The sequence below is a fragment of the Nelumbo lutea genome, chromosome 8, assembly GCF_056320005.1.
Source record: "Nelumbo lutea isolate HS-2025 chromosome 8, American lotus-T2T, whole genome shotgun sequence".
In the NCBI taxonomy this organism is placed as follows: domain Eukaryota; kingdom Viridiplantae; phylum Streptophyta; class Magnoliopsida; order Proteales; family Nelumbonaceae; genus Nelumbo; species Nelumbo lutea.
This window is the reverse complement of record NC_142691.1, coordinates 36,441,900-36,461,022: the sequence shown is the minus strand read 5'-3', so window position 1 is coordinate 36,461,022 and position 19,123 is coordinate 36,441,900. Positions and strand designations below refer to the sequence as shown.

Genomic DNA, 19,123 nt, shown 5'->3' with positions numbered 1-19,123 from the left:
CAAGAATAGACATCTATTGGAGACAGCTCGAGCCTTACTATTCCAGCACAAGGTCCCCAAGCAATACTGGTCTCAAGCTGTACTTACTGCATCATATCTGATAAATTGGATGCCATCTAAGGTGTTGGGTATGAAAACCCCTTTCTCTGTTTTGTGTCCCACTCTTCCAGACTTTCCCCTTCCTCCTCGGGTCTTTGGCTATATATGTTTCATACATGTGAAGGATCCAAAGAAGACTAAACTGGATCCTAAGGCTACAAAGGGAATATTCTTGGGGTACTCTCCTACACAAAAGGGTTACAAGTGTTATGACCCTGTCTCCAAGAGAAAGTATGTCACCAGAGATGTGGTCTTCTTTGAGTCTCAACCCTATTTTCAGTCTTCTCAGAATCCTCTTCAAGGGGAGACTAGTGGGATGGAAAAGGATTCTCATTCTCCCTCCTTTTTTGTTCCCCTATCTGCCTCGGGTTTTCCATCCTCTTCTTCTACTCCTTGTCGTGGCATTCTGGGTCAACCCAGTGAGGCTCCCATTGTGCCGGTTACCTCTCCTGATGCTGTAGATGTTCCTGAAGGCTCCAGTGGGCAACAGAAAGAGATACTCACATACAACAGAAGAAAAAGGGGCCCCCAACCTCGTGACAGCAATCAGTTGGACTCGGATCAATCTATCTCTACAATCCAAGGTAATTCCAACTCACATACTTCTTATTTGGATCTTCCTATTGCTCTCCGTAAGCCTATCCGCTCTTGCACCACCCGGCACCCCATTGCTGATTTTGTTTCTTACTCACATTTATCTCCTGCCTATCACTCCTTTGTGTCTGCTCTTTCCTCTGTGCATGTTCCTTCTAGGTACTCAGAGGCTGTGTTTGATCCAAGGTGGAAAGAAGCTATGAATGAAGAGATGAAAGCCCTAATGAAAGCAGGAACTTGGGAATTAGTGGATCTGCCAGAGGGGAAGAGCACTATTCGGTGCAAGTGGGTGTTCACTGTAAAGCACAGGGAGGACGGGTCCATTGAAAGGTACAAGGCCAGACTTGTGGCAAAGGGGTTTACTCAAAAAGAAGGGATTGACTACAAAGAAACCTTTGCCCCAGTAGCAAAGCTCAACACAATTCGGGTTCTACTGTCACTAGCAACAACTTTTTCATAGGAACTTCATCTGGATGTGAAGAATGCCTTCCTAAATGGTGACCTTCATGAAGAGGTATTTATGGAACCCCCACCAGGCTATGACTTTGGTAGAAAGATGTACAAACTGAGGAAAGCATTATATGGGTTGAAGCAATCTTCCCGTGCATGGTTTGAGAGGCTTTGTGGGGTCATGAAGAAAGTGGGGTACACTCAGAGTGGTGCAGACCATACCTTGTTCATTAGGAGACAGGATAGCAAACTTACTGCACTCATTGTTTATGTGGATGATATGGTAATTACCGGGAATGACTTGGAAGAGATAAAAAGACTAAAGGAGTTTCTAGTTTCGGAATTTGAGATCAAAGACTTGGGCCATTTGAGATATTTTCTTGGGATTGAAGTTGTTAGGTCAAGAGAGGGAATCTACATATGTCAGCGAAAGTATGTTCTTGACCTCCTAGAGGAAACATGCATGATGGGGTGTAGGCCAACAGATACTCCAATAGAACAGAATCATGGCCTACAAGAATCAGTAGGGGAGGACTACTGTGATAGAGAGAGATGCCAAAAATTGGTAGGAAAGCTGATATACTTATCCCTCACTTGGCTACATATTGCTTATATTGTGCATGTTGTCAGTCAATTCATGCACTCTCCAAAGATCCCTCATATGAAAGCAGTTGAAAGGATTCTCAAGTACTTGAAGACTTGCCCAGGAAAGGGAATTCTATTCAGGAAAAACAACAGAATTGAAATTGAAGCTTCTACTGATGCAGATTGGGCTGGTTCTGTTGGAGATAGAAAATCAACTTCAGGATATTGTACATTTGTGGGAGGGAACCTGATCACATGGCGCAGTAAGAAGCAGAATGTAGTTGCTAGATCAAGTGCGGAAGCAGAATATCGAGCTATGGCTCACAGGGTTGCTGAACTCCTATGGCTTAGGACCCTTCTTAATGAGCTTGGTATTAAAGCTGAGGGTCCTCTCAGACTATATTGTGACAACAAGGCTGCCATCAACATTGCAAATAACCCTATTCAACATGACAGGACAAAACATATTGAGATTGATCAACATTTTGTTAGAGAGAGAATAGTCTCAGGAGAACTTTGCATTCCTTACACTCCATCTGAGATGCAAATTGCAGATGCACTGACTAAATGGTTGGCTGCAGCAAAGTTTATAACCTTCTTGGCAAGCTAAACATGATTGACATCCATGCTTAGCTTGAGGGGGAGTGTTAGGTTGAAGGTTTTTTATGTATTGATGGTTCGACTAATAAGAGTTCTTATTAGCATGTATTTGAGTTTAAGTTATTATGTACTGGGCCTGTGTTAATGGGCCTAAGTTTGTTTAGTGTTTTAAGTTGTCTGGGTGTCCCATCACTAATCAGGGGCATTCCGGTCTTTCTCTGTAACACTGTACTATACTCTAATATAAATAATAGTACTATCGACTGGGTTATTCAGTTCGACAGTCTCAGCATCTCTTGGTCTTCTTCTCTCTTCTGCTACTTTGACTACAGCACTTCATCTTTCATATCTTATGCGTTCTCGAAATGAAGTTCCTGCTTTGACCCAAAACTTTCATCAGATGATTCTAACCCAGTTTGGGGTCAAAATCAAAGTCATCAGATCTGATAATGCAAAGAAATACTTTGCTCAGCCTTTGACTTCTTACCTACTTAATCATGGGGTTATTCACCAGAGCACTTGTCCTCATACACCACAGCAGAATGGGGTTGCCGAGAGGAAGAATAGGCACATCTTGGAGGTGGCTAGAAGCATTATGTTTACCTCCAATGTACCTATCCGTTTCTAGGGTGATGCTATCCTCACGGCAGTATATCTCATTAATCGGGTTCCTTCCCGGGTCCTTGATATGAAACCTCCTTTTACCCTTCTATACCTAAACGAGGAGTTGTTTACTGTTCCTCTTAAAACCTTTGATTGTACTTGTTTCGTTCAGCTTCTCGGGCCCTTTCATTCCAAGTTTGACCCTAAGGCCTCCAAATGCATTTTTCTCGGTTATGCACAAACTCAAAAGGGTTATTGCTGCTATGATCCTGTTTCAGGGAGGAAGTTTGTCTCGATGGATGTCACCTTATCCTAGGGTTTCTCCTCAGGGGATTGCAGTGAGAGTGGGGATTTGGGTCTTTTTCCTCAAGGGGAGTGCAGTGAGAGTGGGGTTAACACATCTAAGGTTGTTCCTTTACCCATTCCATTGAGTGATAAAGGCTGTAATGGTGAGGGTGGTCAGAGGGATTAGGAGTTGAAAGTCTATCACAGGCGATGCAGGCAAGTTGATCCCAGTCATCAGCAGTCCAGGCCAGCTCCAGTTCCTTCTACGGCTCCAGATCCAGGTATTACAGTCCCAGGGCCCACTGAGATACCTTCCACTGTTGCTACTTCCCTTCCTACGAATGACCTTAACCAACCTATTGTCGTCCGTAAAGAGAAACGGCATTGCACCACATCTACAACTCACTGCATTTCCTAGTTTCTATCCTATGATTGCCTATCTCCCTCTTACAGGTCCTATCTCACTTCCATTGCCGATATCCCTATCCCCAGAACAGTGCAAGAAGCCTTATCAGTTCCAGAGTGGAAAGATGCAATGAAAGTTGAAATGGATGCTCTGTTGAAAAATAGCACTTGGCAGCTAGTTGATCTACCCAAAGGAAAGAAACCAGTTGGATGTAGATGGGTATTTACTGCGAAGCATAATGCTGATGGCCCCATTGAAAGGTACATAGCCCAGTTGGTTGCAAAGGGGTTCACTCAGACTTATGGTATAGACTACTTGGAGACCTTTGCCTCAGTAGCCAAGATGACCACCATCCGAGTTCTATTAGCCCTTGCAGCAAGTTATTCTTGGCCCTTGTTCCAGATGGATGTTAAAAATGCTTTTCTGAATGGAGACTTACAGGAAGAGGTCTACATGCAGTTGACTCCTGGATTCTATGATACAGAGACAGGTAAGAAGGTTTGCCGACTAAATAATGCATTGTATGGATTAAAGCAGTCCCCTAGAGCTTGGTTTGATAGATTCAGACTAGCCCTTAGAAAATTTGGTTATGTACAGGCCCAGTCAGATCATACACTATTCATTAAAAGGGTGGACTCTTCTTTGACCCGGCTTGCTGTATATGTGGATGATATTGTAGTGACAGGGAATAATAGTAGTGAGATCGCGTCCCTCAAACAGCTCCTTCATCAAGAGTTTGTGGTGAAAGATCTTGGTGCACTATGGTACTTTTTGGGTATTGAGGTTGCTAGATCTAAATAGGGAATCTTTATCTCTCAGACAAAATATGTTCTAGATTTGTTGGCGGAAACTGGAAAGTTAGGTGTCAAGCCTGCCGATACACCCATTGAACAGAATCACAAGATCAGTGCAGAGGGTGGGGAGGTATACTGCTGAAGAACAATAATCACATAAAGGTGGAGGTCTATACAGATGCTGATTGGGCTGGGAGTGCTGACGACAGGAGGTCTACCTCTGGATATTGTGCCCTTATGGGAGGTAACCTTGTTTCTTGGAGGAGTAAGAAACAAAGTGTTGTTTCCCACTCTAGTGCCGAAGCTGAATACAAGTAATGGCTAACGGAGTGGCTGAAATCACTACTTGAAGAGTTGGGTGTTGATTATGAAAAGTCCTTGATGTTGTATTGTGATAATCAGGCGACTATTAATATAGCCCACAATTCGGTGCAGCATGACAGAACTAAGCATATCAAGGTTGATCGACATTTTGTCCGAGAGAGGGTCTCATCAAAGAAAGTGTGTCTCTCGTATATCACCTCCAACATGCAGCTTGCAGATCTCCTCACCAAGGCTATACCAAGGAAGAAGTTAGAGGCAGACCTATGCAAGTTGGGAATGACAAATATCTATTCCCAATTTGAGGGGGAGTGTAGAGAAAACTGATGTGGGCCCCACAGCTGTGGTCCCCACCCCGTTCGTAGGACAGCATGTGCAACTATTATTAGTCATGTCAATGTTAGTTGGTAGTCAGCTTGTTATTTCAGTGTGCTATTTATTTCAGTCTTTTATTTGTTTTTTCTTGCCATGTAAGTATTAAGGGTTGTCCTGTCCTTTCCCCTATGTACTGAACATAACCTATAAATATTAAGAGAGTGGTGGCGGCAGATTGATTGAATCAATTCCTCCTTTCAAACCTTTGTGTACTTCTGGTTCTTCTCTTTTTCCTCCTTCTCCTACTTTTCTTCTACCTTTCCTAAATCTGAAATCTGTTAGGATTCAAGGCTGATTGTAGTCTTGATCGACTACTGATAATAAACTCTGATGCTTCCAATCATATGACAGGAGCTACATGCAGTCAGTCATCCTATCCTCTCCCTTCTAGCAAAAACATTGTTATAGCCAATGGTGAGAAACTTGATATTGTAGGCTGTAATGATCTCACCTAATCTACCTCTTGATCTTTCCCCTTTCAAGTTATCATAAGCATTACTTGTTCCTAGACTTGCAACAAATTTAATATCAGTTGGTCAACTTGTTGAACATGCTCATACTGTCACCTTCTCACTTGATGGTTCTTTGATATAGGACCAACACACTGGGGAGGTGAAGGGGAAGAGGCGTAGATTGGTACGGCTATTCACTCTAGAATTTGAGAAGAGACTTGCTTCTCTAGAAACTAGTTCTTCTTGTTTATTTTCTACTACTTTATCTTGTAATAATGGCCGGAATATTTGGCATCATTGATTAGGTCATCCTTTTGCAAAGAAACTTGATTTACTTATTTCATCTGGATGTTTACCATTATCTTCTTTTGTTTCCAAGAATATGGATAGAACTTGAATGATTTGTTTAAGTAAAAGCAATGTTTTACCATTTCCTGCATTATCTTAATATTGTTCAGTCCTACATTATCTTAATATTTTTCAGTCCTCTCCCGTTCCTTTATTGGATGACAATCTAAGTGCAATCAAGATTGTTTCTAATCCTGTCTTCAATGAAAGGACGAAGCACATTGAAGTAGATTGTCATTTTATAAGAGTTACTGTTGGCAGTATTTCATCGCCACATATATCCTCTACTCTTCAACTGGCAGATATTTTCACAAAGGCCAGGATTAGGGCCCAACATTCCCTTCTAATGGACAAACTGATGGTAGTGCCCCTACATCGGTTTGAGGGAGAGTGCAGAGACAAAGATAGTGAGGGTTGAATTGTAATTTTGCTTTCTTGTTGTATCATTCATTTTCTATTATTTTACCTTGTACATTACTTATTGTATTGTAAGACAGAAGTGTCCTTTTACATTCATTATATAAATAGCTTCTTCTTGGTGTGGTCAACACATTGGACACACCCTAAATCTGCTATGTTCTCTCTTGTATGAACTGCACTAACAATATCCACCTTTGTATCTAGGAGAAACAAGAAATTGTTTGTGGTTGCACTTGCAAGTCCAAATTTTGAAGTTGAACAAAAAGCAATGTCTCATGGAATTTCAGATACATAATGGATGAAGACTCTTGTGAGATAAGAATCTGGTGGTTGAATAATGTGATAAACAGCAGCAATTAATATCCCTCACAATCTATTTCAGAATGTTAAGACCAAATACATCAAGGCGGATTATCATTTTATCAGAAAGAAGGTAGCTATTGGGGAAGTTTGTCTAAGTTAGAAAATCTTGGAAGCACTTTCTGTATGTGCAGGGGTAAGGCTGTGTACTTCTGTTCCCCCCCAGGCCCCGCATTGGCAAGAGCCTAATGCACTGGGTTATCCTCTTTCTGTAGTTAGAAAATCATATAGGTAATGTATTCACAATGAAGATAGTTAAATCCAAAATATCGGGCACACTTAGCAATCTTGGCATGATTAATACTATGCTGAACTTGAGGGGGGATTTTCAGAATCCCAACTTTACCATTCAGGGGCATTTCTGAAATTCCATTCGTTACTATATAATGCAATCAGATGGTTAATTAGGCCTATTGAAGGCCATTCTTTCACACACCTATTCTCTGTTCTTTTTCTTCTCTTTTATTCCTCTCACTCTCTCTCAATCTTCTTTCTCATTTGATTCCTAAAATCACAAAGTAAAACCTTTACAATTGGAAGGAAGACAACAATTTGGGTGTTTCTGCAAGAGGAACATTCTGCCATCACAAGCAGTGGATTGCATGCGCATACAAGTGCGGATTTTGACTAGAACATTACTTAACATATTTTTTTTCTTGCTGAACAATTACTCAACTTAGTTAACATTAAGAAGCAGGTTTCATGTTAGTAATATTTCTCAAGTTGAAGAAATCAAACAAAAATGCAAGTACTACCGTTATAAACTTGCTCCAAAGGCAGGAAGAGGCTGCTCCAACCACCATAGCCACAGCATAAGCAATCTCAAGAAGGTAAATACAAATCCAGAATACCTGTTTGCAGAAAAGCTTATGTAGGTAAAGGAAAAATGGAGAATCTACCATCACAGAACTATTTTGTAGGTTTCTCACTGTAAAAAATAAATAAATGAACAAAAAGTGCTTTGTTTATACCCGCTTTTGACCTAGGCGTACACTAAAAGACCTGATGCCAAATATTTTGTCGCCATCAATGTCAGGTATATCCTACAGAAGAAGAAAGAAAAAGCTTGGTAACAAGATCGTATGATAAATAGGTGTAATAATATTGAACTTTTTTTTTCTTTTCTTCTATTTTTTTCCAATAGCGGAGAAGAGAGGGGAGGGAAGGGGAGGTTAATATTGTGAATCTACACTCTTAATGAACACCTAAGAGATATATTGGCAGTAAATAGCAAATCTCTTAACTTTTCTCTGAGAAGAAACCTGGTACATAGATTTGCTTAACATATTTTGACATGTTGGCAAGAACAACAAATCTGGTTCAAGGAAATGTATTATGCAAAATAATTGTACATTCCAAGACCAGCATAGTTGTACAATTTCACATTCTTCCAACACAGCTACAATTTTCCTTGTGTCTATGGAACCACGAAGGGGTGGAGTTAGAAATACGTATATTAGTAGCCCACCCCATACAAGTCTCTACAATTGACTACTACCCAATGGATATCTCAAATTTCAACTTATTTATATTGCAATTTGGAAAATTCATTATGAGAAGTTTAGAGATAAAGTTATTACAGCTCAATTATTGAAACGTCATACAGATCATCATTGTCATCTAAGCCTTGTGCCAACTGTAAGGGCTTGGCAACACAAATCATGTCTCACCGCTCCATTCTATTCAGTTTCATATTCATTATTAAACAATGGGCCCTTATATAATTCCTCACTACTTCAACCAATGTCCTTTTTGTTGTTCCCCTAGCTCTCTAGCCCATCAATTTCTGACAGTTCACTTCTTACTGGTATTGTATATGGTCTTCTCTGCACCTGCCCAAGCCATCCTAGTCTACTTCTCCTCATTTTACCATGTATTGAAGCTATTCCTAGGTTCCTTTGAATAAGTTCACTTTTTATCATATCCTTCTAATTTTTCCACTCATCCATCTCAACATAATCTCTGCCACAGTTGTGAACATTTGTTTCTTGACTGTGCAACATTCTACTCTATATGACATTGCAATCCTTAAGTTGTGGCACATTTTTTCAAGCATGGTTTATTATATATGATATTATGTTCACTCACAAACTCTTTACATGTCCAAGGAAATTTAAATCCCATTCCTTCAGTGTTCCAGAATGCAGCCTTCTTGAATTAATAAATTTCACCATTAGGACGTTTTAAGAATTTGACAAGTCAGAAATATTAGGAAAACAGTAGCAGAGATTTGACAAGTTTCAGGCACCCATATAAACAATCTCATAGTAAATACAAAGGTTTTAAGAGATTTACCTTGAACAATGCTATAACAATTGAGAAGAAGCTCATAAATGCAGTTGTGAACACCAAAGGCCATGTAAGAATGGGAGGCCTTCTATAAACAAAGGTCTGGAAATAATTATATGCAAAGGAAATATCATAAATACAAACTAACAAGAATGAAAAGTTAAAAATATGAATATTGGTTCATACATAAAGAAAGTGAGACCTCTTGGAAACAAACCTGAATGTGTAGAAAAAACGCAAGCTGGACAACCACAGCTCGTATAGCCAGAATGCACATTGCCGCAATCAAAGCAAATCTTTTCCACCTCAATAATGGCAACTAAAACAAGATCCCAATGACCAACAGATTACTATATTGGCATTTCTCTTAGATTATCAACTTGTATAACAAATGTTTATCATGATCTACTTTGACGTCAATGTTAGACAGTATATGCCCTTAGCTCCAATCAGATTAATGTACAGATGCATTTATTGTAAATGAATAAAAGTACATTATTGTTTCATGTTGATATTGGTATTTTTCTGTGAAATTACCCCTTAAACTGGACATTTACGAGACTTGTGTTAGTTTAGAATTGTTAGAGTTCACAGAACAGGGGTATTTTGGTCATTTGGGTGTATCTGTTTGAGAGTGAAAGGTCTGTTTTATTCAGGTTTACGTTGTGTGTCCCATCACTTATGAGGGGCAATATGGTCTTTCTTGTAACCAAGTTTATTTTGAGATAAATACAAGTGGGTCGACTAGAGATGACAGATTTTCCTCATCTGGCTGAACCCTTCTTCTCCTTCTCTTCTTCTTCTTCCTCTTCTTCTCTACTTTAACCTAGAACTGAATAGGGATTTTACATGGTATCAGAGCAATAAATCCTAGTTCTCTTTTCTTCTTTTTTCTTCTTTCCTCATCATCTTTCTTCTTCCTGGGTTCGCTGCCAGCCATTTCAGCTTTCTTTGATTTCCTTGTAGCCTGAGTGGAAGCTAGAACTGAATAAAGAGGGCCGTTTGTGGTTTTGGAGGTTTTGGAGGTGAGTATGCCTCCAGTTACTGTGGTGGTGGTCGTTAAAGTGATGTACTAGATACCCTCTATTCTGTGGAACAAAGAGAGCTGTTTGTGGAAAGGTATGAACAGTTTTTTTTTCGCCCAAGTAGTGAACTGATGCTGTGTTTTGGTTTGAAATATTTTTCTGTGGTGGTGTGAACTGATTAGTATGCATATCAGCCTTGTTTTCCTCTGTTTATACCTCGTATGTGCATTGAAAGTAGAGTTTTTTGGCTGCTGAAGTTCACGACAGCAGTGGTGTGTTAGCGTTTGTACTGTGTTGAATGGTGTGTGGATGATTCTGAATAGTTGAAAGTAAACCCTTGTGTCGTGTGGTGTTCATACTGATTTCTGTGGTGGTTTTCATACTTCCTTGTGAGGTGAGCAGATTTAGTGGAAAATGTCATCAACAGGAGATGGTAGTGACAACAAAACTGGGGTTATGATTTCTCCAGATTACCTAAATGTTCAAATGACATCCATTAAGCTGAATGGTGAGAACTATTTGCCTTGGGCCAAGTCGGTGGAGGTGTTCTTAAAGGCTAAGAAGAAGAAGCATGTGAGAGAGGAAAAACCTTCCTCTGACTCTCTAGGGTTTAGTGACTGGGAGCAGAAGGATGCTCAAATTATGACATGGTTGTGGAATAGCATGGAACCAAAAATCAGTATGAACCAAGGTTCAAAGTATCGATACGCCGATAGGGGCGTATTGGGCGTTTCAGTACTTGTTTTTTACTAGTTTTTATAATTTTCTTTCAAAACTGGTTCAGGGGATCCAGTCTAGGACCCCTCCATCCCCTGAACCAATCAGACCCCCGATACACCCACTGTAGGGGCGTATCAGAAGGGTCGCGGAACGATACGTATCAGCCGATACGGGCCGATACGTAACGATACTTTGAACCTTGGTATGAACTTTATGTTGCTAGTTACAGCTAAAGAGATCTGGGATCATGCTAAGAAACTGTATTCCGAGCAAGACAATACAACTAGGGTGTATCAGTTGTATCAAGAGTACTTTAATCTGAAGCAAGGCAGCCAGAGCTTGGAAGAATACTATGCAAGTTTGAGGAATATCCATAATGAGCTTAATGTGTATCATCCTCTAACACCGGATGTTCAGGTTCAGCAACAACAACGTGAACAACTTGATGTGACGAGATTTCTAGTGGGTTTGAAGGTTGAATATGAACCTATCCGTACACAAATACTGGGGGTCTACCCTTTCCTCACTTAAAGTGTTTGCCCGTCTTAGGAGGACATCTATTGAGTCTACAGAGCATTCTTCATTCTCAAACAGATCTGGTTTGGTGGTGACTAGAGGTGGAGGCCGTGGAAATAGAGGTGGTGGTGGTGGTGGTGGTGGCCGTGGACTCCCATGTAACCGTGGTGGTCCCATGTTTAATCATGCCGGTGGCCGGAGTGGAGGTTGGGACTCAGGGGGAGGTCGTGGTAAAGGAAGAAATAGTGCCCCTAGGAAGTGCACATACTGTGGATTAGAGGGGCACACGGTTAATTTCTGCTGTGATTTACATGGTCCACCCAACACTTGGGCTAACCATGCTGTGACTAAGGGCAGTGGTACAACTAGTGAATGTCAGCAAATTCACCCGATCCCTTCCACCTCTGCTAGTGCTTCTGAGAAGGAGATGGTGAGTGTACCCCGTGCAGTGTATGAGCGGTTCCTTCAGACATCTTCTCAGCAAAACACAGCTACCCTTGCCCATTCAGGTATGGCTTAGCTTGCTTGGCATCCAAACCTTCACACTAGATCATTGACTTTGGAGACTCGGACCATATGTCTAGGACTCTAAATATATTTTCTTCTCTTTCTCTATCCTCCACATCTCAAACAGTTACTCTTGCTAATGGTTCTACATCTCCCATTTGTGATGTTGGCGATGTTGATCTCTCCTTATCTCTATCATCTGTTTTATATGTCCCTAAGTTCCCTTTTAACCTTATGTCTATTAGTAGATCAACCAAGTCACTTAATTGTTCCATAACCTTTTATCGCTCTTCTTGTGTATTTCAGGATCTCAAGACAGGGATGAAGATTGGTGGAGGGCATGAGGCAGGTGGATTGTATTACCTTGATGGTGGTGGCCTTCTAGTAGGTTTTCAATCATCTCTTACTCCTCTTCTATGGCATTGCAGACTTGGTCATCCTTCTCTCAAAGCTCTGAATTTGCTGGTTCCTTCTTTGAGTCATCTTTCATCATTGGATTGTGAATCATGTTAGCTTGGGAAATTCATAGAGTCTCTTTCAGTCTAAGAGTGATAGTTGTGTTTTGGTCCAATCAAAGTGATGCCATACAATGGCTATAACTATTTTGCAACTTTTGTTGATGACTTTTCAAGGATGACATGGATTTATCTTATGAAAGATCGCAATGAATTATTCTCTATTTTTCAAAAATTTTATGCTGAAATACGTACGCAATTTGGTGTTCATATTAAAATTCTTCGCTCCGATACTACAAAAGAGTACACCTCAACATCATTTCAGCAATACTTAGAGCACCATGGGATAATTCATCAAACCTCTTGTTCCTACACCCCACCCCACAACAGAACGGTGTAGATGAACGGAAAAACTGACATCTCCTTGAAACTGCTCAGTCTATGATGCGTAATATGAATGTCCCAAAGCGTTTTTGGAGTGGTGTTGTCCTTACATCATGTTTTCTCATCAATCGGATGCCCATGTCCATCCTTAGAAGTCAATCCCCCTTCTTAGTGTTGTTTCACACCTTGTCTCCATTTCCTCTCACCCGTAGAGTCTTTGGGTGTGTTTGCTTTGTTCAAAATTTGGGCCTAGTTTAGACAAGTTACCAAGTGTATCTTCTTTGGATACTCCAGGACTTAGAAAGGGTATAAGTGTTATAACCCTAACTCCCATAAGCCATTTGTGTGCTCCAATGTTCTTTGAATCAGCTCCTTTTTTCCCGAACACTGTGGTTCCTTCTCCTTCCCCTGTAGTTCCCCTTCCTGTCCCTGTTGAGGATCCTCTTCCCGTGGTCCCCATTCCAGTTGTAGATTCCCCTCTAGCTCTTCCTCCTGTGCCAGTTACTACTGAGAGGCCACCAATCAGACAAGTGTATACTCACAGAAGCGTACCGGCCCCTCCTCCAATTCAGCCCTCGTCGACAGATCCTATGGTTGCTTCTTCTCCCTCGAACCTTGATCTTCTTATTGCCCTACGGAAAGGTAAACGCACTTGTACTTCTCATCATATTTCACACTATGCTTCAGTTGCTCACCTTTCTACTTCTCATCGCAACTTTATATCATTGCTATCATCTGTTTCCATTCCCAAGACTGTCTAGGAAGCCCTTACCTCCCTAGGGTGGCGGCAAGCAATGGAAGAGGAACTATCTGCTCTACAACACAACCACACATGGGAACCCACTACTCTTCCTCCTGGTAAGCATGTTGTTAGGCGTAAGTGGGTCTACACAGTGAAGTATCTTCCAGATGGCAATGTGGAACAATTGAAAGCCGGATTAGTGGCCAAGGGCTATTCTCAGTTGTATGGTGTGGACTATATGGAGACATTTTCTCCTGTGGCTAAAATTGGTTCAGTTCGGTTATTGATTTCATTAGCTGCTATATATGATTGGCCTCTTTTGCAACTTGACATTAAAAATGCCTTCCTGCATGGTGATCTCATTGAGGAGGTGTACATGGAGCAACCACCAAGGTTTGTTGCTCAGGGGGGAGGATGGTAAGGTTTGTAGACTCAAAAAGGCAATTTATGGACTGAAACGATCTCCACGAGCATGGTTTGACAAGTTCAGCGAAGTAGTAAAAAACTTTGGGATGAAACAGTGTTAGATAGACCATTGTTCAGCCATGACTCAAAAGATGGGAAAATCTTGCTAGTGGTGTATGTGGATGATATTGTCATAATTGGGAGTGACAGTAATGGGATTGACAGGTTGAAGAAATTTCTACAAGACCGCTTCAATACGAAAGAATTGGGCAAGCTGAAGTACTTCCTAGGAATAGAGGTTGCAAGATCAAGACATGGAATTAATTTATGTCAAAGAAAATATGTTCTTGATCTATTTGAAGAAACAGGATTGTTAGGTGCTAAACCAATAGAGACTCCTATGGAACTGAATGTCAAGTTGAGTGTTAATGCAGGTGAGGAGTTTGATGATCCTGGAAAATCACGAATACAAAGGTTATATGCTTCGGAGTTGAAAAAGGTCCCATGCATCACAAATACAAAGGTTATATGCCTCGCATTTGAAAAAGGCCCCATGCCTCGTGCCTTGCAAATACAAAGGTTCAATGTCTCAAAAAAAAATGGTCCTAGGCCTTGTAGAGACAAAGACTTTATGCCTTGTAGAAGAAAAGAAACATGTCTTGCAAAGAAAATGTTAGAAAAATTACAAACTATATATATATATACATATATACATATATATAAGGTACAAAGTGACAATACTGTTGAGTTGGGCCAATTTCTAGTTATTAGGCCCAGTTATTTGTCTTTTATTTTTAAGTTGCTAAGTTAGGAAGTTATTGGGCTTTAGGCCCATTAGTTTATGTTTTTTTTAAGTTGTGACTGTTCAGCTACTTAAGTAGCCGCCCTACTATGGGCATTCTTATAATCTCTTATTCTTTTAATTTGTGTATATAATACAAAGAGGGGTTGGCAGCCAGAACTAATTCAATTCTGGTTGACATCCCACTCCTTTTCTTCTCCTCTCTTCTCTCTACTGCTGAAACTCTTCATCTTCTTCTTTCTCTTCACAAGGAATTCATCTAAAACTGCAATTAGTGATTTCTACTTGGTATCAAAGCAGGTCGAAGGTTCCTTGAGTTGTTCTATCATCCAACCCTAGATCGACCAACTGCATGGTGATTTGAGAGGCTGATCAAAGATCTCAGGTAAGCCCAGTTTTGGGATTTTTTGGTGGATCCGTTTTTCCCTGTAGCTGGTCTAGGGTTTCCCATCAAATTCTGGAAAAACTGGAGAAAGGGGGAGAGTCTTGTTTCTATTGGACTCTTCGATTTTGACCTAGGAAGTGGTGCCCTAATTTTTTAGGGTTCCTTAGAGTTTTCTGAAGGGGGCGGTTCAAGTCCTACCTGTTTTGGAGGTCTCTGGAGAGAGCAGTTGCCTCTTCTTTCTTTTCTCCCGTCCCACATAAAAGGAATCTTTTGTGGGAAGATCATCTAGGGCACCAGAAGGGTGTCAGTGGTACCAGAAGTGATTTATTTGATATTTTTTCATCTTACAATAACCTTTTAACCCCTTTTTGAGAATTATGGAGGGTAACGGAGTTGAAAACAAACCCGAGAGTGAAATGGGACCAGTGGGAGGTGTCAAAGACATTTTCAGGGCTAGGACCATTACTACAGTTAAGTTGGATGGTTCAAATTACTTAGAATGGTCACAATCTACAAAGATGGCCATTGGTGCTCGTGGGAAGTTAGGGTATATCACTGTGAGGAAGTGAAACCCGAAACTAACAGCTCCCAGTGGGTACAGGAAAATTATATGTTGATGACTTGGCTATGTAATTCGATGCTGCCCCATGTAAGTAAGAATTTTTGTGGGCAAATACAGCTAAAGAAATATGGGATGGGGTTGCAGAAACCTACTCACAAAATGAGAAAGTTGCTAGGACCTATTAGTTAAGGAATCAGATTATTGCTACAAGGCAGGGAGATAAACCTATTGCTGTTTACTTTTCAGCCCTTAAAACCCTATGACGGGAGATTGACCATCTGGAGACAGTTGTTTTGGAAACCACTAAGGATGCAACTGCCTACCAGAAGCTCCTAGAGAAGTATAGGGTTTTTGACTTTTTTGCTGGCCTTAATCCCAAGTATGATATTGCAAGAAAGCATATTCTTTCCAGGGACAGTGTTACTCTCTCCTAGGCATATATGCCTTTGTATCAAGGGAAGAGAGCAGGAGAAATGTGATGATGAGAAATTTTGTTTTTGATCAATCAGCCATGGTTAGCACAATGAAACCTAAACAAGGTGGAGACCGGGGTGGTAGTGAAATCAGGAAGGAAGACAAAAAGGATTTGATTTGTGACTATTGTAAGAAGCCTAAACACACAAAAGATACCTGCTGAAAGCTTCATCCTCATCTTGTGCCGAATAGACTCAAAAACAAGAAGGGAAATGCTCACATGGCAATCACTGGTGACATACCGGCCCCTCCTACTGCAGCTACTCTGGAGTCTGTTGCAGCTACCACAGTGAGGGCCGAACTTGAGATATGGGCAGTTCCTGAATCAAAGGGATACAGTCAATCCTAATTCAATAACAGGTGGACAACTAGGCATAGGTGGTTCTGCTGAAGCATACTCTACTTCCTTTGCTCACATAGGTAGTTCACATGCCAATGCAAATTATGTTTATATTACAAGTAAGAGGGGACCTCCTTGGATTATAGATTCTGGAGCCTCAGAGCACATGACCCATAGTTCCACTATTTTTTCTTTTTAGCAGCTCTGTTCTAGCAATGACAGAGTCTCCACAGCTAATGGATCTCATGTTCCCATTGCTGGGAAAGGGTTTGTCAAGATTAATGATTTCATTTCCCTTCCCTCTGTCCTTTATGCTCCCAAAGTAAGTACTAACTTGTTATCTGTTAGTAGTTTAACTAAGAACCTGAATTGCTCAGTAATTTTTTCTCCTGGTCATTGTGTCTTGCAGGATCTAGATTCAAAGAGGACGATTGGGAGTGGCCGTGAAGTGAATGGAATCTACCTCCTGGATGTGCTTCCTCCTGAATGGAATCTTCCTCATCATCAGTGTCATGTCAGTAGGGATAGTGAGTCAGGGTCTGTGAGTCAGATTATGCTTTGGCATAATCATTCCGGTCTTGAGTTTCTTATTTCCAAAAATTTTTTAGCATGCTAATTTGCCCAGTCTAGAGTGTGAAGGTTGTCAACTTGGAAAACATTGTAGACATTCCTTTAAAACTAGTAATAAAAGATGTTCATCTCCTTTTGATGTTATTCATTCTAAGTGTGGGGACCATATCATGTTCCTTGTATGGGTGGCTATCGATATTTTCTATTATTTGTAGATGATTTTTCTCAATATTCTTGGATTTACTTAATGAGATCTCGAGATGAGGTACCACCCTTGGTTTGGCAAAAAAGCACCTTGCTTCGTATCTGGTAGAATATGGTGTTGTCCACCAGAGTAGTTGTTCCTACAGTCCACAACAAAATGGTATTGCAAAGAGGAAGAACAAACACATTGTTGAGATTGCAAGAAGCATGATGATCACACTATTGTTTTAGTTCGGTTTTGGGGTGGTGCAGTTCTCACAGCAGTCATTTTGATAAATAGGGTGCTCTCCCGAATACTTGGATTCAGCACACCATTCAGTCTCCTTTTTCCTGAGGGGGAGATGTTCCATATTCCTCTCAGGGTGTTTGGGTGTGTTTACTTTGCACATATTCTTGGTCCTCACCGCTCGAAGCTTGATCCTAAGGAAAAGAAGTGTGTCTTCCTTGGATATGCAGAAAATCAGGAAGGGTATTGCTGCCATGATCCAGTTTCTAGGAGTTGGTATGTTACTATGGATGTCACCTTTTTTGAGTCCACATCCTTCTTCTCGAAGAATCCTTCTCAAGGGGAGTGTTTTGGGGAAGTGAGTGAACAGTCTATTCCTCTTCTAGTTCTAATTCCTGTTTCCACTCCTTACCACCTCCTTTGCGTCCTGCTTCTCAGTGTTACTCATGACACAGGGAGGTTGATTCCACTGCAAAAGAACAACTCACATCACTTCCTATCGGTTCCTTGGAGGCTCCAGATTCTACTGACACGAACTCAAGTATTCCTCTTGATCCTCTACTATTTTGGTTCCCAATGATTCTATTAATCCCATTACAAATAACTTGGACCTTCCTATTGCTCTCAGAAAAGGGAAGAGAAAGTGTACTGCTCATTGTATTTCACAATATCTATCCTACAATGGACTTTCTCCTTCCTACCGTGCTTTCCTTTCCTCTCTTGACTCTGTGTCTATACCCAAGGGTGTCAGTGAGGCTCTCTCCAAACCTGAGTGGAAGACAGCTATGCAGGAAGAGATGGAAGCCTTAAGAATCAAACATGCGAGATTGTGGATCTACCAGAGGGCAAAGAGACTGTTGGATGCAGATGTGTTTGCAAAGTTAAATATAAGGCAAATAGAAGTATAGAAAGGTATAAAGCCAGACTTGTTGCAAAAGGGTACACACAAACCTATGGCATTGATTACTTAGAGACCTTTGCACCAGTTGTAAAAATGACATCTGTTCGGATACTTCTTTCTGTTGCTACCGCATACTCTTGGCCCCTATTTCAACTTGATGTGAAAAATGTTTTTCTAAATGGAGATCTGCAAGAGGAAATGTATATGGATCTTCCTGCTGGTTTCTACAGTGATGCTAAAAAGGGGAAGGTATGCAGACTTAAGAAGTCACTTTATGGTTTAAAGCAGTCTCCGAGAGCATGGTTTGACAGGTTTAGGAAGGCCTTGGTTGCTTTTGGCTACACTCAGACTCAACCTGACCATACCTTGTTTGTGAAGCAGAAGGGATCCTTGGTGTCAATCCTAATTGTTTATGTGGATGATATTGTTGTCACAGGAAATGACCTAAGTGAGATTGACAGTTTGAAGAAGAATCTACACAGGGAATTTGAAATTAAAGATCTTGGAGAGCTTAAGTACTTCTTGGGCATTGAAGTTGGAAGATCAAAACATGGAATCTTTATTTCTCAAAGGAAGTATGTTATAGATCTTCTACAAGAAACAGGGAAGCTTGGAACAAAGGCAGTTAGTACTCCTATTTATCAAAATCACAGAATTAATGCATCAGAAGGTGAGCTGGTAAAGGACATTGGAAAATATTAGAGACTTGTGAGGTAGTTGTTGTATTTGTGTATGACAAGACTAGACATCTCCTATGCAGTGAGTGTGGTGAGTCAATACATGCATGCCCCACGAGTCCAGCATTGGGAGGCTGTTGGCAGGATTCTTGCTTATCTGAAGGGACACCCAGGCAGAGGCATACTATTTGTTGATCATGGATAGTTGAAGCTAGAGGTTTATACAGATGTTGATTAGGCAGGATGC

General features: G+C 40.8%; 1 protein-coding gene across 6 annotated transcripts in view; it reads right to left on the bottom strand.

Moving 5' to 3' along the window:
* Positions 1–19,123, bottom strand: part of LOC148843829 (putative homogentisate phytyltransferase 1, chloroplastic) — a 93,598-nt gene that overhangs the window by 12,281 nt on the left and 62,194 nt on the right. For all 6 annotated transcript variants that reach the window (XR_016103066.1, XR_016103067.1, XR_016103068.1 and 3 more), the window contains exons 8-11: positions 9,199–9,300; positions 8,988–9,083; positions 7,664–7,735; positions 7,448–7,543 (exon numbers count right to left, since the gene is read on the bottom strand). Coding sequence is in view for 3 of the 6 variants with exons in the window: in XM_088957056.1 (XP_088813182.1) it covers positions 7,448–7,543; positions 7,664–7,735; positions 8,988–9,083; positions 9,199–9,300 (366 nt within the window). In the remaining 3 variants the exon portion in view is untranslated. The remainder of the gene's footprint in view (positions 1–7,447; positions 7,544–7,663; positions 7,736–8,987; positions 9,084–9,198; positions 9,301–19,123) is intronic.